The 21,841-nt window shown below is 39.7% G+C and overlaps 1 protein-coding gene across 2 annotated transcripts in view; it reads left to right on the top strand.

Annotated features, from left to right (window-relative positions):
• ENPEP (glutamyl aminopeptidase) overlaps positions 1-16,642 on the top strand; it is a 42,335-nt gene extending 25,693 nt beyond the window's left edge. For both annotated transcript variants that reach the window (XM_021395700.1, XM_021395702.1), the window contains exons 9-21: positions 2,501-2,566; positions 4,448-4,513; positions 5,706-5,857; positions 9,540-9,619; positions 10,002-10,129; positions 10,252-10,307; positions 11,128-11,278; positions 12,045-12,118; positions 12,221-12,322; positions 12,429-12,599; positions 14,299-14,439; positions 15,384-15,462; positions 15,712-16,642. In XM_021395700.1, the coding sequence (XP_021251375.1) occupies positions 2,501-2,566; positions 4,448-4,513; positions 5,706-5,857; positions 9,540-9,619; positions 10,002-10,129; positions 10,252-10,307; positions 11,128-11,278; positions 12,045-12,118; positions 12,221-12,322; positions 12,429-12,599; positions 14,299-14,439; positions 15,384-15,462; positions 15,712-15,861 (1,416 nt within the window). In that variant the 3' untranslated portion in view covers positions 15,862-16,642. The remainder of the gene's footprint in view (positions 1-2,500; positions 2,567-4,447; positions 4,514-5,705; positions 5,858-9,539; positions 9,620-10,001; positions 10,130-10,251; positions 10,308-11,127; positions 11,279-12,044; positions 12,119-12,220; positions 12,323-12,428; positions 12,600-14,298; positions 14,440-15,383; positions 15,463-15,711) is intronic.

Below are 21,841 nucleotides of genomic sequence, written 5' to 3'. Positions count from 1 at the left end.
ATTAGCTAGACTTGATCCATTCATTTCCATCAGTTTTCTGTTTTCAATTGTTAAATCCTCTACCCAACAATACAATCAGTATTTATTGCATCATAAATTCCTCACACTCAAATTATAAACCCTTCAAAAACCTGTGTTGTGTAACACTGATGTTCTTAAGCTAACAAAAGTCAAGAAACATCTAGAGTTAAATTAAATACACTGGACCAAAATGTATTTTATTGGTGAGCTAAGCAAGAGACATTTTTGCGTAGTCTGAAAAAACAATGGAGAAAAAAGAATTGTAGCTTTAACTCATCTCTTTATGCATAGATAACTGCTACATGTTTTTCTTTTTTTTTTTTTTTTTAAGGAAAAACACTTGAGGACTCACGCATTGTTTGGGAACAGTCTGCTTAGGATACAATTTGGCTTGGGATATAATTTGGCTTGAATGAGAAAGTCTTCACGTAGATTTAGCTCAAAATTACTGTTGGTATTTATATATAAATGCGTGATAAAATTAACTTGCTTCTTTTTGGTTTTATTTTGGCTTCTCTTTAGCATTTTTCTTAGGAAAACAATCTCCTCATTATAATATCCACCAATAAACTAGTAAAGCATAATTTGGAATGTTCTCTGTTAGTTTTACCAGAGCAATTACAAGGCTTACACAATCCTAGAAGTCTAATGAAATGCCCCAGGGTCGGTGGAGCCATTGCAGTGTGTTCTGTAAATGAACGTCTAGCTGCTGCATGATCAGGACAGCATTATGCACTAGGAAAACTGTATAAGAAAAGAGCTGGATGAATGCAGAATTAATATAAATAATTGTGTTCCAGTTTAATCATCTCTCTTAATGCAGAAGATTGTGTTAAAGTAATAAAGAGATATTTTTATCTTTGTAATTCAAGCATTGATTATCTTTCAAGAAAACAAATATTTAAGAGTTCTGCTGGAAGTTTTCTCTTGGGAGCCCCACAGTTTTGGAACCTCCCAGCCAAAGAAGCTTAGAATTAAAAGTTCCACATTTCCACTATGTGCAGTCCAACCATATACTTGGCAATTACTCCAACTCTATCAAAGAAGTAGAGACATCATCAGATGTCAGCTATTCAAGTCAAGGTTGTTCTCTTGAATTTTCCCAAATATTTGAAATACAGAGAAGTTAAGAAAACACTAGGGTTCCTATAACTAGTAATTTTGTTAGCATGAGTTTTTCATCAAATGCACTGTTATTAACTTTAGAGAATGGACATGCGAAAAGACTGAAAAGCAACTGTATTAAGATGCAGCAACTAAGTACATGCTGCAATTTAATGGAGAAGAAACCTCTACTGGCCCCAAATACTGGCACAAGTGCATAATTCTCCTCTGATTTTTAATATAAATGGGAGGAGATGGTCTATGGGAGGTTATATCAGATAATAAGTGGCTGATAAATTTGAGATACCCTATTGCATACACATAGCCTTATGATCACTGTTAATCATCAACAGCCTTATGATAGCCACTAAGTTTTATTCAACCATTTATTGAACATATTTTGTGTCAAATAGATTGTTACTATATCAGAAAAAGAATCATCTACTAACCACTTTGACTTTGCAACAATAGTTGGAAAGCATTCTGATACATACCTCTTTGGTTACCCTCCTGTGACAAGTGCATCCAAGTTTTTATTCTCAAACACAGAAATAAGGGAGAAAGGATTTACCAAGAACTCATATATAAAATTCGTTATTTTCATGGGACAACAGGATTTTTAAACCATTCGTAGTATTAGGCTTTCAGCTGCCCTTTGATTTAGTTGGGAAAATGAAAACGCACTAATCCCCAAATCATATTTTGCATTTTAGATTTGTGTTGCATTGCTTTCCGCTCTCCTCATTTTTTGCCTATATTTTTCTTTGACCCACACTGCTCTCTGCTTCTCTCATCTGTATTCCCTTTGTTTTTTCTTCTTTCAAGGTCCTAATTATTTCTGTGGCACTAAAGCCAGTCACTTATCTGATCCCAGTTCTACCCTGCTTCAGAAACTAAAGCACTCACATCAAAGATCAGCAAAATTCATTCTGAATATGGAGCTGACATCCCCAGTATGAGATACCCCCAGCCTTGCAGTGTTTTAGTTCCCTATCTGCTGGGCATTCAGCAGAACTCACTTCCTTACTCATGCTGCTGGGCTGGATGGGACTGGCTCCCTCGCCCTGTTTGAAGTGAAACAGGGAGCCCCACTTGTATGATCTGGCAGAGCAGTGGGATAGTCACCTCCAGCAGCAGGCATCTGCTGGAATCACTACTGAAGACCAACTTTCACATGCATAATCAGGTTTGTGAAGGCAGTGCTGCAAAGGATAAAGAATATAGAATATATATAGAATGAGATAAAACACTTCTTTTGTCAGATGGATGGTTTCTACTTTTGCTTTATAAAATATTAATTCATAAGTTGTTTTTCAGGTGAATAGAAATCCAGTGTTAAAGCAGTGTGGAATGACCTTCTTCTCTTTCCCCTCAGGGTGCATCGATTCTCAGGATGCTTCAAGACTGGATTACACCAGAAGTCTTCCAGAAAGGGTGTCAGGTATGAGTGGCACCAAAACATGCCAGGAGTGCAGCCCTTCCTCATGGGGCAGTAGCAAAGCCATTATACAAAAAGTAAATATGAGAAATTCTAGTATTAGTAGGAGAAACATTCAGCTCATTTCAGTGCTGAGTGTCAAGTGTCAAGGGAAAGCTCCACTCTCCTATAAAACAGGAACATGAACTGCAGGAAGATTTGATAGTCTGCCAATGAGGACCAAAATTTATGACAGCTGATAGCAGAGAAACCTCTTCAACCCCACAGTTTGTCCTGTTGTCAGCTAGAATTCCTTCATTCAGCTGTAAAGCATGTCTGCAGCTTTATGTGACCAGCTGACTCCAGCCAGCTTTGCAGGAAAATTCTTACAGATGTAAGCTGCTCCACATCCTGAGACCTGATGCTGGAGAATGCAGCCTTAGTGAGCAGAAGTAACTGGGAGTAGAAAAGAGAGTCATTGTCCAGTTCATAGTTTTCTCTCTTGGAGGGAAAAAAATGTGGTGCTATGAAATTACAGAAATTGAAAGTAGGATAGTGGAGCCCATTCAGAAATAAGGTTATCTGCCCTTTCCTTTGAATCAACATCTGATGTCTCTGGAAAGTTACAATGCAGATTTACCAAATACGTTTAGTTCCTCCCCTTCTGGAAAGTGCATTTATGGTCAGCTACAGGAAAGCTGCATTTTCATTGTTTTTTTCTTTCATATATTCAGTCAGGATATTCCTACAATATAGGAAAATGCAGCCACATTGTCCAAAACAAGATAAATGCTTCTTCTTTACCCAGTTTTTAAAACAGAAAAATAGGTAGCTGTAGCTAACAATGAGACAAACAGCGCCACCTACTGACTAAACCTCACCAGGTCCAGTGTACAGGGTAGGAAAGCACACGTTAAACTGACAGGTAAAGCACAGGACAGAAACAGTGTTTAGGGCAGGCAGACACGCCATTATTTCTTATAATGCTATTTTTCTATTCCATTTTGATCACAGATTAGAGTTGACCAGACTTCCCTGCTTCCACTCTGAGTCCACAGCTAGTGAAACCTCCTGAAATAGCTTCCCCATTATAACAACCTCTTTCATTATACAGAGAATTGCAGCAAGGTGTGCTGCTGTCCATTCAAATGAAATACAAAGAACACACTGGAACACGCTGACTTTCAGCATTATGGAGTACATACCAAGGAAGTTTATCAGATGAATATGGATCCATTTAACCATGTGGTAATACAAGATGGATGTATCAGGGAGATTTATGCTCAGAGAGAAACATCTCTTCAATGAGCAACTTTATCCTCCTTGATGTTATTTTCAACTTTGCTGGTTTTCTCCTTGAGATGGATATATTTAAAACAATTGTTCATACGATGTGAAGTTCTCATCTGGAAAATATATGTAGATATATGTGTAGGAGTGTATATGTAGATAAATCAATCATACTGTATTATGAGTGATTTAAAGTATTTCAATACTTTCCCACCTACAACATTATCACTAGAAAGTGCCTCTTTTTATTTAATAGAGACCTTTTCAGTATTTCTCTGAGGAACTTCTCTGTATTTTCACCTTAGGCAAAGCTAGAAGCATTGCTTAAAGCAACTGTCTGCTTCCTCTACTCATGAAATTAAGGCAACAGATCTCCTTTTTTAGAGCAACCTAAAACATTCCAGGGGTATTGTACAGGAACTCTGTTGTGGTGAATGCTGCCTGTAAAGATGGAGAAATAAACCAGTGTACAAATAGATCAAAGTCCCTCCAAGTTCAATAAACCGTCACCCACAGATACCCCATGCAACTGATCCTATTTGAATACATGTACTGTTTTCAAAGGTGACAAAGAAAGAGCTGGTAGTATTCTTACAGTCTTCTACCTCCCTCTAGGCATATTTGAAGAACCACCATTTCCAGAATGCCAAGACACAACATTTTTGGGAAGCTCTGGAAATGGTATGTTTTGCAGCAATCCAAACCCTCGCTTATACAACTTTCAGGTCTCGCTCTACTGATTTCAATTTCCTAAACACTTTATATTCTATAGCTCTTCTGTCAATGAGAGATTATAAGATAAACAGCCTCCCACCATATTAGAACACAACTTATTTCTAGGAACTTGATATTATTTCTTCATTTTTGGCACAAGAGTGTGAGGAGTAGAATAAGGAAAGAGAAAGGAGGCCTTGTTAACAAACAGCCTGCTTCTGAAACATCCCTCCTGCATTCCAAACTCATTTGATGGGTGAAAACACTCCTCACACTTGCATGCCATACTCTCAGTCATCTCTAACCAGATTCATGTGTTTGCAAGCTCTCAATATTATAAATTACCAACTAATCTTGGTGCTTGTCTCCATCTCTATTTTCCAATTTCCAGTGGGCTTGTTCTCTGTGCCACCACTTTCTGATCTTTCCCTTTCTTTTTGAGCTGTTTCTTTCTACCTCGTTATCCTCTAGAAGCCTACCTACACATGACCAGGTTCTTCCCTAATGCTATTTCCTTTCCTTCCCAAGGAAGGTGGACACTCATCCAACCCAAGTTGCACTCTTATGTCCCCTTTCTTGTTCACTTTTTCTCCTTGATCTCATGCTTCTTCCTACTCAACTATGCTCTCTCTCTCTGGTTCTCCACATCTTCATGTCACCAACTTTTATCTGAAAAAGGATGCAGAGTGTGACCCTTCCCTCACACTCAGCAGTCTGAGGAGGCAAAAGCAACTTTCTCCAGCTCCAGCCTCTAGAACAGAAGTTCCTGATCCACAGAACGGATCAATTTTACATCAGTTTAGCTGCTGGTGATAACAGCGCCTCCCCATTCACACTTGAAACAGGGCATGCTGCAAGGTAATTTCTAGCTTTGAGAAGTCTTTTTATGTCCTTCCTGTCCTGTTCTATTACTATAGAATACATACTTCTATTATTATTAAGAGAGTGCTTACAGCTTGCAAGGGGCCTCAAAAGGCCCTTAGTATTTCTTGCCCATGCTACCAGCCAGTCTCCTTCCCACATACTTCTCATTTCCTCCACCTGAGTTCAAGTTTCTAGGTAATTCTATTAGAGATCATTGGATGTTTTTTTTCCTTTTTTCTTTTTCTCTTTGGCATGAGTTTGCTTTTGCTCTGCAACCTTCTCCCATCATTCACAGGCAAGTAATAAACCTGTGAGTGAAGTCATGGACACATGGACAAGGCAGATGGGATACCCTGTTTTGGAGATGGGAAATAATTCAGTACTAAGACAGAAACGTTTTCTCTTGGATCCCAGTGCAGATGCTTCTTCTCCTCCTTCTGATCTTGGGTAAGACCCTACTGCAAACATCTGTCCAAAACAGGTAGAAATCCTGTACAGATACCTTCTCTTACTGAGATACATTTAGGCAGCATTATACTCATTCTTGGTAAACTTACTCTCAGCGCTTGTTTTTAAAAGAAAACAGCAGGAATTTAGATGCAAATATTACAAATTTAGGACAGCCTCAGCCCTTTGTCTCAGGGCTTCACTATCAAGCACAGCAGAATGAAACTGGACAAAGTCTCTCACAAGATCTCATTTCCACACGTAGACAGCTCAGATGATTGCAAGACATCTGCTGAATAACTGCAAATTACAGTCTGTCAGAATAAAGAAAACTGCCACAAAATTGTCTTTACCCAGAAATTAGATACCACGATCCAGGTATTTTGTACTACACAAGCTTATTCTTTTTCCTACATGATGTAGGATGTATAATGTAACACAATACAGAGTCTTCTCTACATCTCTTAAAAACATGAATTACTGTGAAATAGTCATTAATAAATAATATTGATCCTTACCCAGAGCTGTTTTTTTCCTGCTTGGCTCAGGCTAGCATCATTAAACTTAGCCATGTGAAAGAATCAAAGGCACCCTTCTCAGGTTCTTATGTAGCCAGACAACCGGCCGCAGACATTTATTACCCTATTCAAGACAGGTGGGATACTATAGGGAAGTGCATGTTATCAGACAACTAACTTAAGGGGAGATGAATCCTGCCTTGGGATTGGAGGGACAGTATTGAAAAATGAATAACTGCTCCAAGTTGGCATTGTATGTATTCTTAGTCCCCATTTTTAGGCAACACAACTTTGCTAGTAGTTAGTGAAAGGTATCGAAATTAACCCGTATTGGGAAGGTTTAATTCCTTCAGCTAGATTGATAAAACTAAATCAGTAAAAATTGCCTGCATGGACAGGAACTAACTCTGCCCAAATACATCTTCCCACTAACTGCTGTTAGTTATTTTTATACAAAGAGCAGGAACAAGGAGAAAATGAAGAAATAGTTGTACTTTTTATTAAAAAGAAAGTACTTGAGCAATGGAAGTCCCACAGTATTGGCAGTTTTAGATAGGTATCAAAAGAGTTAAGATGAGATTATTACCCAAGTATTTGTGATGTTGTTTTCTCCCAACATAAGGAGAAAAATTGGCAGTTTTTTGAATAAACTCTAGCTGCAAACCCCAGCCCTATACCATATGAAGACTGGTGTTACAGATTATGCAGGCAAACAATACCTCTTTGTGTTAAAATCTTGACTTACTGCACTAAGCTCTGAGATAGTAGACTCAGGAATCCTACTTTTGCCTGACTTCAAGACTTGGAGTGCCTTACTATTTGTCATTTCTTGAGTAGAAATCCCAGTATGGTTCCTGCCTTAACCTGTCAGGAAGCTGAGCTTTGTACTGTACCTGCTATTCCTAAAGTGAGAATGGAATTTGTTTTTGACTGTGTAATGTTTATAAATGTCTTCAAAATAAACTGCAATAATATATATCATAATGCTGATATTATCTATCCTGGGACAGACTTAATCTCTTGCCTAAAAGCTGATCTGTTGAAAGTCAGTACCTCCCCCTTCCAGACTCACAAATGAGGGTGAGGAAGGTCCTGAGAGATTCTACCCCAAAAATGGGACAGGCTCACTTAATGTCTGGAAGCAGGGTTTTGATTTAAGCATTGAAAACTCTTAAGTCTTGTATATGCTTTATCCTCTGACAACTTCAGGTATGGTATCCAGATCTACCTGCTTGTTTCAAGCTTGTTTGGCTTGAAAGAGTCCTCCACTGAATGCTGGCACTCAAAAGAAAAAGAAACCTTACGCTCTTAAAGTAGTGCTACTGGGCAAATATATAGCTGCAGCATAGCACATCAGGAACATGTCCTCAACATGCACAGCTGGGAGAACACAGCTATTACATCTGATGCTCAGGAAAAGCATTTCTGTGTGCAGTTCCAAGAACAAATAATGAAAACTAAATAAAATCCCTCCCCCCTCCCCTATTAAATGCATTTTCAAGCCATTTAAAAAAATAATCTTTTATGTGCTTTCTCTTGAGGAAACACAATACTGAGGCTTCTGGCCAAACAATAACCTCTCTAAATTCTATGGCAGTAAGCCCCATAAGAGGACTCATAAAAACTCAGTGTGTACAAGTCCCTTTAAATATATTTTTTTAGAAGATGTACAGCAATAGCTGATGTTTCTTCCTGGAGGCAGCAGGACATACAATTACCTTCATTTTGGTATTTCCTGAAAGTTAATGACCAGTCATTTAATCCACAGTTGTAAACAAGTTTTCCTATAGCACTTGTCACCAAGGTGTTTAAGATAGAAGAAAAATCTCCCTGGGTTGGACTGTAATATGCTAACATGGAGCAGCAGATGACTACTCAGAAGAGCTTAATAATTTTAGCAGCTCTATGTAGGTGGTTGTGCAAGTATGCTCACAGCATGCTCTGCCATCCTGCTTCCCTGACTGCCCCTTCACAGTCTCGGTCAGGCTGTGCTATGGCTCTCTTACAGCCATAATGTCTAACCTTCAGGCTGTTCACAACACATTTGGGCATGGGACACAGCCCACACTGAGAAGCCTGCATCTAGCCACTGTAGCTTCTCATGGATGTGAGGAGTGAGAAGTAAGGTCACATTTGGCGCTCTGTGCTTTATAGTAGAGGAATTACGGTTGTCTCAGAGAAGGAGAAGAGGCTGGAAATGGCAAGAGGTCCTGCTGACTGTATAGCAGTGATTGCCTAAGGTATTTCAGTTTTCTGTTCTGTAAAAAAGGTTTAATAACCCTTAACCACTTGTTAATAACACTTAGCCACTTGTTTCAAGTGTGCATTGTGAAGATTAACTGGTGCCTGCACAGAGCCCTGGACATATTAACATTGACATGAATCATCCACGTACAATCACCTTTTACTATATTAATTGCTGTACTCCCTGTTAGATTATTCTCTGACATGACATGAAGACACTACTTAAAAGAGCTGCATGTTCCAGTGTTATGGTAATTAGCTACACAGCACAGCACACCAGAAATCAATCTACACAATTGCTGATTATGGGTAATTACCCTCTCCAGCATAGTCACCAAGAGGGGGAGGCTGTATTCAGAAGGATATGCCCCTAACACTAATACTGATTTTCTGAAAAAAAAACAAACAGAAGATTCTCAGTAGGCACGTAATCAACAAAGTACCACAGTAACTTAGACTAACACATCAACATTGTATTCTGGACAAAACCTTACTCTACTCCCTTTCTCAGTCAACCGGATGCATTTTGAGAACTTTCTATAAATACAAAGTATAAGAGAAGCTATTTTTATTCTCCATCTCTAGAACATGAACACACTCAGACATTTCATGCTTTCTATTTTGCTTTTCAAGGAAAATAACTGCCCCAATCATACCGCAGCAATGTCTGACATTTTGTTCTCTGAATAGAGTATCATAGTACAGAAATGTCTTTATAACATAGACAACAGCTATTGGTAAAAAGCTGGGGAGGGTGAGTTATGAGGGATATCTGGTAGATGAGTATGTGCACAAACACACAGTTGGCTTCAAAAAACATGATGTACACATTTAGCCCAATAAAAGCATACACTGAAGTTTTATTTTTAGCATTTGATTTCAAATATAATTTGATTCTCTTTCTCTTTGAATAATTTCAGTTACAAATGGAATATACCAGTGAAATGGAGACTGGGGAATTCAACAAATTACATGGTCTACAACACCTCCGATTCTGCAGGTAAACTTCCTCAACTCTTTTATGAGCAATAAATAAATAAAGATTTTCAGTATCATTCTTCAGTCTAATCACAGAGGTCTCCCTTTTAAATTTAACAAACCAGCTGCCCCAATGTAATTCACTATTTTAACACAAGAGCCGGTATCCAGTCCATAATGCCTATACTAACTCATCTTTACTCATAATGCCTATACTAACTCATCTTTACTCATAATGCCTTTACTATCTCATCTTTACTCAATGCCATTTAAAAAAAAATAACTAAGTTGAGGTTTGGATCTTGTTTTGATACTCATTAAAACCAAATATTACTTTTGGAATCAAGGCATCTCCAACGAGTTCAGTGTTAAGATGCACTGACTAATCACTGTTTGTTTTTCAGGAATTACAATAACATCATCTGCTAATTCCTTTGTGAATATTAATCCAGACCACATTGGATTCTATCGTGTGAATTATGATAGTCAAAATTGGGCCACACTAAGCACTCTTCTGACCAGCAACCACAAAGTGAGTGTCACAATATTAACTTGTCTGGTTGGTCTCTAACAGAGGTTTATAAACGCAGGTTGGTTTTTTTTTCTGCAAATAATCTACATATTCTTGATGACTCTCATCCTCTTTTTGTACAGACTCTTTCAGCTGCTGACCGTGCAGGGATTTTGGATGATGCCTTTTCCTTAGCAAGGTAAACTAATTCCCTGCAGAGAGTTCAACAGAAGTTTTTTCACTTTCCATTTTCTATTAACTAGAAATAAGTGGTCAAAAGAAAAATTCTGAATTTGTTGCAAGTCTTAATTGTTTTTTACCTTATGTTGCCCTTTCAAAGGAGCAAATAAAAGTATGCATTGGTAACTTGCAGTATCAATGTAGTCAAAAGAAATGCTCCCTCTCTACCCAGTGGAGGAATAAAGATGTCTTTAACTGCAGAGGTTTTAGAAAGAGGTACTTTTCTCATGTAGGAAACAATGATAGAAGTACTTCAGAAGAAGCTACGCGTCCAGAAAATCAGAGGCATACCTACAATGCACAGCATGGCATTAGGAAGTTACCACCACCTCAGCTATCTTCTTTAGAAATGTGCTTGGAAACTCCTAGCTCTTGTACGCAGCCTCACCAATGCAGATAAACTTTGGGTGATCTCTGTAACAACCTCTAGATCTGAAGCTCCTCAGCATTTCAGGATGTCTACAGAACTAGCAATTCTTTTGTATGACAGGAGTTAATGTAGTCAGTTAAAGGCTACTCACCTCTGGGCACTCTGGGCTCCTGCATAATATGGGCAACTTCCTAATTACAGCAAAAGCTCCTGCAATTAGGCATTGACCAACAGCGATTCTCAGTGGTGTCTCTGGAAAACACCTCCCAGACTCCCTTCCAGACTATTTTTCCCCTCCTAAAATTTATTATTTCAGACCTTCTAAAGAGAGCAGTGTTTTAGGATCTTTAAAGACGCAAGTTCTCCAAATTCATTAAAATAATACAAGTTCTGTTTTCTCCCTTCTCAGAGCTGGACTTGTGGATTACTCTGTTCCTCTGAATCTCACAGAATACCTAATAAATGAAACAGATTATTTACCTTGGCACAGAGTTATATCAGCTGTGACTTACATCGCAGACATGCTTGAAGACGATACAAATCTCTATCTCCGGTTTCAGGTGATGAAGCAAAATATATTCCTGCATGGGATCACTGAATCTGACAGCTGAGAATCTGTAATGGCAATAATATTGAAAGTTCAATTGATTTGCAAAGTTGCTGAGCTAACAGTAATTAGTTTTTGTTACTGTACTCTTAAACAAATGCTGAAAACAGCTTAGCACTGATCTCTGAATTACCTGAACTGCCAATTCAGGTCTATGCATTTGGAGGAAAGAAATAATGCCTGATTATTCTTATAATCAATCACTGTAAGTCACAATACAGAGATTTGTTTGTCAAGGCTGACCTGCATCCAACAAATAAGTACATACAGCACAGCAAGAACTCTGACACCTGTCCTCAGCACGAAGGATGACTGTATCTCAACATGGCAGTCTGAAGAACTGACAGCTGACCTGAAGCTGAATATGATTTAATGGTCACTAAAGTAACTATGTCCTCAAGTCAAGATTACCTTTTGGAAAAAGTTATGGCAGTGTGCCCTTGCTATACCCTGGCTTTCATTTTGGGGCACAGACAGAGATGGAGAGAAGCAGGCTGACTTTTGTCCTACCTGCACATAGTGTTGCAAAAAAGGATGCATGAACATGTTCAGATTTGACACATCATGGTGAGCTGGAAAGATCACGTGTATGTGCTTGTATCCCTTTTCATTTAAGATACAGTAGTTCTTGGAAAATGAAAGGGAATAAACTATAAATACAACTATACTGTCTTTTAATGAAACTTTTACAAATAATTATCTCTCTTTTTCTACCTCAGGAATATTTTCGCTATCTGGTAAAACCCATTGTGAATAAACTGAGCTGGACTGATTCTGGAAGCCATTTGGACAGGTTGAACGATCTTTTTACTTTTCTTTATCATATTACTGATGGATTCAAGGAATGCTAAGCAGAAGGGAAATCTTTCTCTCTCTCTTCCCCTCTCTTTTAAAGGCTTCTTCGTGCATCTGTTCTAGACTTTGCGTGCAGTATGAATGATGCAGAATCTCTTAACAATGCTTCTCAACAGTTTGAGCAATGGCTACAAGGACAAACGTGAGTTCTCATGGGTTTTGTGGCTGGTGAAGGACTTGGTCACAGATCTCAAGCAGAAAAAAGTGGGAAGAATACTAAAATACTTTTTTTTTTTTTGTTATTCTAGCATTGCTGTAAATCTCCGACTCCTGGTATACCGCTATGGGATGCAGAATTCAGGCAATGAGTCATCATGGAATTACATGTTCAAGACATATCAGGAAACTTCGTTAGCACAAGAAAAAGAAAAACTCCTGTATGGCCTGGCATCAGTGACTAACATCACCCTTTTGGACAGGTGATTTAAATGCACAAAGATTATTCCTTCCCTAGAGATGCAGCTATTCACTGTTCACTCTTTCACCTCTCCTGTTTCCTGTGCAGTCATTTTTGTCAGATTACAGCCTGTAGGATGCAACACATTCTCAAGAACAGTTATTTAACACCCACTTCTGAGACTGCATTATAGTAGAAAAAAGCCTTGCTACTTTAGTGGCCAGATATTGAACACAAGGTAGTTTCTGCACATGATCAACAGCCTTCAGCTTTTCCAACAGTGCTTCCACCCTGTGTAATTTTAGCTGCCTAATAGTGAGGCATCAGAAGATTCTTCTATGTTTCCTCTATAATCAGGGGAGAAAGACAAGACTTCCAGAGCACTGTTCATCCCAGACCAGGAATGGGACTCCGCCAAAGGGAAAAATTGCTTTCAGCAGCACTGGGGAATCTGGATACTGTACTGGTCTGGTGCAGCTCTCAGACCAAGCGAGCATCTCTCCAGGCTGCCACTATGCTGGGATGCACCAAATCCTTTAAGTGTATCTTATACCTTGGCATATAGTTGTATCATAGAGCAGAGCTGCTGGCAAATGTTCTCACTGGAGCCATTAACCACTTTGTTGGAGCCCTGTCTAAACATGACAAGATGGAGCAGTCTCTGCTTGAAAGAGTTTCGAGTTCAGACAAGATGGAATAAGGAAATACAGGAGGTTCAGAAAGAGTAAATATAAAAGATAATTAAAATAGTGGTAGGAGGTAACTCTATTCATAGTTTTTGTATCCACGACAGCCATAACCTAAAGACATTTGATAACTAATCACTGTCATGATGAGGACATAAATTAATTATCTAGATCAATGTAAATTTGCAGAAATTAAAAACTGCTCCTAAATCAGGGAGAATTTATCTATTGATTTACTATTAAAACAATAGAGGAGGGAAAAAGAGCAAAATTGTTCCTGTCACTAGCATATAGGATAAAAAGGAACAGCCTTAATCCTAGCACATGACAGCCAAAGGGTGGTCTTCTACAGCTGCTGCTGTGAAGCCAAGACCATGCTCCTCATCGCCCTGCACATGTGCATGATAAGGGACACCTTCTCATTCAGCCAAAATCATCTGTGCTGTGACTGGGAGTAAAACTGCAGCACATGCAGACATGCTATGCCCAAATTAATTCATTTGTGTGAATAAGGATTTCAGAAACAAAGCAACAGCTCACATTTCAGTGTGAGCATGTGTCCGCATGGTCCCAGTAAGATCTTTATAGCCTGGACCACTACTTTTAGATGCTTGGATGGGCTGCTGACTGCTCCAACTTTGTTTTCACTACTTGATTAAAATACTGAAATACTAATGGCTTTTGGGCATTTCGAAGAAACTTTAGATGCATAAGCTCTGCTTGTTTTCTGAAGAGATGTCTAATTGTTCAGGTTTCTTTCAATACACTATTATCTCTTGATACAGTTTTCAACAGATAGATAGTTACATTTTAGATTGGTGTAGTACACCTTTAAGATGCTTTAGACAAAAATAATATCATTACTTGGAAACAAGCTGTAGAGTGCGGTAGCAAATACTTAGGAAATACAAGCATTAACATTGCATTAATTCTCATTGTCATCAGTTAGGTTTCCACTGAAAGTGTTAACTTATTAGTTGCTTTCCCTGGACATTCCTGAAAGGTTCGCACTGATTCTTATGGGATTTCTCTTAGGTATCTAAACTACATTTACAACTCCAGCCTCATCAAAAGCCAAGATGTGTTCACAGTCGTGAGGTACATTTCCTACAACACCTATGGAAAAACAATGGCCTGGGACTGGATTCGGCTTAACTGGGAATACTTAGTTGACAGGTATGCTCTAAGGAACCTGTGTGTCTTCCCATTTGCCAAGTCCTTCTATATTCTCACTATACAGCTGTAATCACTGCCTTCTGCTTGTTTATGGAAAGGCAAAGTTTGTGATAGTTCTTTAATTTCTACAAAAGCAAGCAGTTCTTATAGTCAGCTTCTTTGTATTATGGAAACCAAAAGCATATTCAACACAATCATAGCCACCTGGTGTGAAAAAAAGATTCTGCTGCTAACTTAGAAGCCATTCTTTCCCTAAATGACCACTACCAATAAATAGTGATTAAAAAAGTATAAAAAGCTCTACCAATGTGTAGAAATCTTGTAACTGAACGGAAATACTCTGCAATTAGTCAGTCGTGTCTCCACTCTGACACAGTTTTATTTTTATAGATTTCATAATGAGAAAACAGTGTACAGAGAGGTAATATTAGAATTCCTTCTGGTGGTAATAGCAAGCAGCAGTAGGTAAAGGTGAGCAGCAGAATTAAGAGTGCACCTTTTAGTTTTGCTCTTTCCTCTCCTTTCTTCCCCTTTTAAACAATCCATGAGGGCAAAGAAGAAGAACACACCTGCCAGCCCAGAGTGGTGAACCAGACTGCATTTCTGTTGCTCAGCAGTTCGATTCCAAAACAGCAGGAAGTCCTGGGAGGAAAAAAAGTCTTTAAACACACGATTTCCAACGTGAGACAATAAGCTATTAACTCTATAATTAAAAAGCAAAACAAAACAAAACAAACAGAAAAGATCATTCCATTAGTAGATATATTTTAGAACAGTATAGCTATTCTGTAGGAGCACTATTTTTCAAGTATTTCCAAAAATACCGAAATCTGGGTGTATGTTTTGTTGTATTGTGCTTAGAAGTTTAAGCTTCAGATAACTGATTATGCCTTTTATTTTGAACAGTTTTGCATCAAATGTTGTTTGGTGTTTTTTTTTCCTAGATTCACTATCAATGATAGAAACCTCGGTCGCTTAGTAACTATCAGCCAAAACTTCAACACTGACCTCCAACTTTGGCAGGTATGGGGCCAGCATTTCTCTTGGTTCTATGTCAGCGTATTTTGAAATCTACTTGTTGGAAATCTTGATTTTTTTATTACCAAGTGTGTATAGAAGCATGAATTATTGTAAAACTATTCCAGTACTACAAGCCTGAGCTTTAATATTTCACTTAGCCAAAATTGCACTTATCCGGTCCCCATAAAAACCTTCTTACCCAACACTAGCGTTATTTGCTTCAGGTCAGTTCTTTCTCTCTCTCTTTTCCAGATGCTAAATTTCTTTGAGAAATATCCTAATGCTGGGGCAGGACAATTGCCCAGGAGTCAGTCAATCGAGCAAGTGAAGAACAATATTCAGTGGCTGAAAGAAAACAAGGAGGAGATACGAATGTGGCTAGAGGCATGGCCAGGCCCTTAAAGTCTTTGTTAAAAACATCAGGCATTCATTCTGTGCATGCAGATCCTCAGATATTTAGCAATGTGGACTTCTCAACTAGGTAACTTAGAGGACCAAGGTCTAATACTTCTTCTACAGACACTCAGGAGACCACTGCCAGAGCAAAGTTTGTGTAGCTGCTGATCCTGGATCTTGCCGGTGCCTGTGCGCATGAATAGCTTTATATTTTGAGATATTAATTTGCCTGAACAAATAGCACAAATATTTCAAGTTACTCGAGGCAGAAGTGATGGCAGAATTGGGGGTCCTTGCTGATCAAGCTCATCTCAGATCTTCCAGAACCACTCTGAAAATCTACTTCTTGGTTCATACAGAAGTATACCTACTAAACTCAGGGATTCCTTTCCAAGTGCATCTTGTGGGACCATTGCTCTGAAGGAAAGGGAATTAAACAGCAATATTAACTTTGTCTGAAAATCATCCCCTATATTTATATCCATAAAAATTTTACATTTGGAATTTAGCTTTGCGTTCTTATACTACAGAAAGGCCAGTTAAACTTCCTTCTCCACTGATTTTGGAAGTTTAACTACAGGTACACAAGTGATCAATGTTATCAGCTTCCTTTTCAATGTTATTAGTTGAGATTCTGTTGCTTAGGGAAGTGGTTGTCTTGGTTATTTTTGTCTTATTTCTAAGTCTTGTCAAAAGAACTTATAGCAGCCATTACTGCAAACAAGACAGATGGTACTTTCTGTCTCTTTTCTCAAGGAAAAATAAAACTTAAAAATCTACCTGGAAATTTGCCTTTTTCTAATAATGGGAAAAGCATGTAGAAAAGCAGCTGTTTCATAGCCCAGCTATATAGTACATACAGCTGTAGTGACCTTTAAGGAGGGAAAATTTATTATCGCCTCTGAGGAACTACAAAAAGATGGCAAAAATCATGTAGAGAGACCAATTCAGTCCACTGCAGAAGCAGAGTAAGCAAAGAAATGACTCCCCATTCCTAGTCCCTCTGTCATTGCTAGACTGGAGAAGGCACTGGGGAGCCTCTGCCTGACTGCCCTTGGTTGTGTTATGACATGGCACACCACACATCAGCATCAGCACCATCCCCATTGCCTCCTTCCCTGCTCTCCTGAGTGAAAAGGAACAGGAGGAGTAAGTCAGCTCGAGCTGGCCCCTGTCTGAACGCCCTGCGAGCAGTACCATAAGCATCTTCCTTTAGGTAGATCTGAGAGAGGTGAGGCACAGCTGTCTGTAAACTCTGCAGGGGTTGGGATGATGAAAGCATGCTTCCATTATCCCAGCTTCTCTTTCCACTCCATCCAGCCTGTGTATAGCCTCCTGAAATGCATCCACTTCTCTTTCCTTCATCCATTCAAGGGATAGCACTGAAGAGATGGCTCTAATGTACAGAAATTCTTGGGTACAAGAGAAGCATATACAGCCCCAGGTGGAAAGACTTTACCCCTTTCCTTCAGGAGATTCCAGGCTGGTATAGCTTTGGGCCTCTCCCAAGATACCCAAACGGTTGCGACAAGTCCAGACAGACCTGGTGACCAAGCCAGTCATTCTGTGAAAGGAAAATGTCAGCAGCCATTTACCTCATGTAAACAAAACACGACAGGGTGTTGACTAACAGCAGTAACAACTTAATGTAGATGCCAGCTTCTCTTCAAGGCAAAGAGTCAGCAAAGGGCCAAACAATTTCTCCCAGCTTTCCTTACCACTCACACTGACACGCAGAGAACTGTGAAACAGCTACCCAGATGCAAGCCACCAGCAGATCAGGATGTGGGGAGAGGGCTGGCCTTGTTCAGCTGCCTGCTCAGAAGAAACATGCCAATTCACCTTCATCATTTCCTTCTGTCAGGGAGTAAATTGAAACAATAGAAGGCACCTCTCTTGGTTTCAAGGTCACAGACTGGTTTCGTTGCCCCACATTGTAATACTATCAGCATGTCGTAAGGTTGTGACTCTATAGCAGTATGTATGATCAGCGCACAGAAATTTCCTTTGTTCTACCAGTGCTGTATGCTTTGATTGCAGGTTTTTAACTCCAGCCAAGTGTCACATGTAACGATAGAGGACTGAGATGAAGATGCTCAAGTATATAGATCTGTGGTTTCCCCTTTAAGAAAAGACAGTGAAATGTGGCAGAAATAAGTGATCCTACAGCCTTTTCTATGCTTCTGCCACAATTCACTGTAGGAAGAAACGTATGAGGTACTATGGGAATTAGCTAAGATTAAATAGTTACTTCAAGAGATTTCTATCCTTTGTTATATGTAGATCCTACTACCATGGAGTGGGATCAAGCTTGCCAACCTTGTTAGCTACAGTAGGAAGCTGTCATCAGGGAAAGCAGTCAGGAAGATTTACAACAGTGCTGGAAAGCTCTAGCAAAAGCAGCCTTCAACCAAATCCCACAGACATACCACTGGGCACATATTGGCAGTATTATGTATCACTGTTGTAGGAAAAAAAAAAAAAAAAGTCAATTGGAGAGAGAGACAGAAAAATACCACCAAGGCAAAGCCGGAGCAGGGAGCTGAGGACAAGCCTGAGCAAGCACTGGGCATGTGACCTTGCCTGTGTTGAAAGAGAGAAGGGGATTTAAAGTAGCAGACTAAGCAATGGCCTCCCATCATTAGAGTCCTGTTCCACTCAAGAATTAACAAGAGGACCATACGCAGGGTTTGTGTCTGAGTGGTACTGGATCAGAGAGATGTTAGGCAAGTACTTGGGTGCTTTTGATGCTATAGAAAGGTTTGTTAGATGTCTGCATTGATCTTAAGTGGGTAGGTGAATGTGGAAGTAAATCCAAAAGCCCCAGAAGAAGGCTGCTTTTATAGCAGGATAAAGATCCTGTCAATTTTAAATAATGTTCTCTAGATTATGCAGTGCTCTTGCTACCTCTAAATGGTTCATGGAGAATGTTCTCTATGGCATGTGTCTCTTTCAGACTGTTTGTCCTAGATGGATAACAAATCTGGTACATGCTAAATCTTTCGGTCAGGAACCAGTGCATTTACAAATGGTCTGTGATAAGCTTAAGAATGCCAATTTGAAACTGAATCCAAAGAAATGTGAACTGTTTTAAAAAGAGATAATTTTCCCTTGGTCATTTGATCAGCAAGGAAGGAATTTCCACTGATAAAGTCAAGTGAGGGAGTGCAGAACTGGCTGGCCCCTTAGACCCACACAGCTTTTGGAGGCTCAGAGTAGCAGAGTGAAAACCACTGCACGCAGAGAAGTAGAGGAACACTTTGAGTAACCTAAGCGCGATGTGGAGTTTAAGAGGGGCCACTGTTGTTGTGACTGTCCCAGTGTTGCCTTACCCCTGCCCTACAAATCTTTTTCATATCAGCCACAGCTGCATGTCCTGTAAAGCCTGTGGGCCTCAAGAGACCATAAACTTGATAGGCACATGAAAATGCTTTATCTTGATGATTCAGGTAAAGAAACAACCGAAACCCCACAGAATTATATTACCTCACAGAAGAAAACAAAAAATGAATAGCAACGATGCAGATGCCATGGGGTCTACAACTCCTCAGCTGAGTCAGTTTTTAAAACAGCAGTTAAGATCTCTACAGTGTATTCAGACATAAAGAAATACCATATACCTATGTCTCACTGTTGAAATAGGACATTATTAGGAAATATCCCTACGGTCATCCTACAGTCATCAGAGCTATTTCCTACCTAGCACCATTTTGGGTGATGGCATCTTCCAGCAGCTTTGAGTTTTTAAGGTGAAAACCAGTTTGTGGTGATCACGGGAGAGACCAGCCTGGCAAGGTTAGAAGAATGGGGCCTCATTCCATTGCTATCAGCAGCAGTACCATACTTCCAGGCTGACTTCATCCTGTGCTATATGTGTCCAGTATGAAAGTTTGTCAAACAAGGCTGTGTTTGCTTCCTCTAGTACTTAGCCAGAAGCCAGGAGACATGGAGGTATCCCAATTTCACACCCACATTTACAGCAGCTGAATGTACACTTGTGTGTGGAAAACTGGTTCAGGAAGGTAGAGCTAGATCAGACTAAGGAAATGTTCTCCAGCTCACAGGCTCACCTGGCTGCCCAAATGTTTGAACTTTTCCAGGATGTATCCTGGAAAAAAATACAAATCTGTTTACAAGAACACCTGAAATGCAGTTGGTTCAGATAAATCTAAGAGGTTTTGGATTCCTGGAATATATTCTAAGTTGTGAGTGAGGAACAAATCCTGAAAAACACGGCCATGACGTACTGTCTGAGAGATCCTGCTCTTAAGTAGTTGTTTTAGTAATCCCTTGCACACAGAAAACCTTCCTACATCAACTTTCTCTTCTTCACACATTGATTGCTGTCAGCTGACACCTGCTTACAGGTGATCTAATGATACTGAAGCAGTGTGTACAGGTGGTCCCAAGAAGCAGGCAGGCAGGGAAAGCAAGAGATCCAGACATGAGAGAAGACTGGAACCTAACTACAAGAGGAAGACTGGGGGTACAGGATTTTTCTTCTTAGTAAGAATTAATCCTCAATTTGAAATAGATGCTGCAGTTGTATATGTGATATCCACCATACAACCTTCACTCTAGCTTCAGCCATCAATGCTAGCTTTGCTTTGGAGATGGATTAAATGGCCATTCTTTCCAGCACTTCTGGATTTTTCAAACAGTTTACAGTGAGCAAGAGACTGGTCACTGATATATTTTCTTCCAGGGAGTGCAAGGCCAAGTGCATATGCGGTCCTGTCACAGCAACATTCCCATTCTGTATTGCTTGCTGTTAGATGCACTCACAAACTGCAGTTTGGTGAAGAAGTCAATCCAACCAGGAACTACATACCCCAGAGCTACAGATCTCATATCTGTAGTAGGTCTGCACCGTGAGAATATTTCCTTGTCTTTTGCCAAGAGGGAGCCTGAAACCAAACAACACCAGGATGCTCTCCAGAAAATAGTCAGTGTAGCCATCAGCCAGAGCAAAAGTTTCCCAAGGTCATGGTAAGAACTTGTTATGCCATGGTCACGTTCTTATGAGCTGAAATAGTTGCTGTGGCAGTCTAGGGAGCAGATTTTGCAGGTGTCTGGTAGGTAGCCAAAAACAGATTTGATTCATTTATTTTAGCAAATAGTCTCTTTCATCAAACTGAAATTAAGGCCCACCCAGGTTTGTTAAGCAACTTCAGATGGAGAAAACACTGTGTGCTTGAAGGTATAAAATCAGAGATGAAAAGTCATCAGCTGCCTTTGGACTGGAGCATTTACAACGAAAGCAAACAGATCAGGGCTCACTTCTGTCTCCTCCACAGAAATGCACATGAACTCTTCCACATGACAGTATACTGAACCTGGTCTTTCGAATTCCCACATGGTGCTTAAATAATAGTCAGGATTAAAAGCAAATGAATAGCTTTATAGTTCAGTCTGTCATATGAGTATCTGAAAACACAGAAGCACTAGACCCTTATATTTTATTATTACTTTAAGTAAAGATGGATGTCTTTAACAGAGGTGCTAACAAGCTCAGATCTCCATCAGTACGCCCCAAGCAACTACAAATGTTGAGGAGCAACTACAATTCTGTAGTACAGTGGTTTGAGCAATAGCCCGAAAGGAAAGGCATGTGGTTAAAAACTCTCTCCAGCAGAAACAGTAATTCACCACGCCTCCCACCTCCCTCTCAAGGTCTCCAACCTCTGCATGTAACGGGTGTTCCTCTGCACTGGCACTCTGGTAAATGCAGCCCTTCTTTTACCTCACCACTTCAAGGACCCCTAGCCAAAAGACTCAGTCCTGTGGAAGGAAACATTTCTGTGTCAGGCTAGACAAGATTTCAGCTTTTCATTTCCTCAGCACAAAACAAAGCTTCGTTCAAGCTGCACAAAATCATTCCCCTCCTCCCTAGTTCAGGAGAAAAACAAACAAACAAAAATGAGCTCCCCTAGCGAGTGCCCCGAAATAACAGGACCACTGGCTTCACATACAGGCTGCTGAGCTC

Source organism: Numida meleagris, chromosome 4, assembly GCF_002078875.1.
Source record: "Numida meleagris isolate 19003 breed g44 Domestic line chromosome 4, NumMel1.0, whole genome shotgun sequence".
NCBI classification, from domain to species: Eukaryota; Metazoa; Chordata; class Aves; order Galliformes; family Numididae; genus Numida; species Numida meleagris.
The sequence above is the reverse complement of the archived record's forward strand: the minus strand, read 5'-3'. Positions and strand labels throughout refer to the sequence as shown.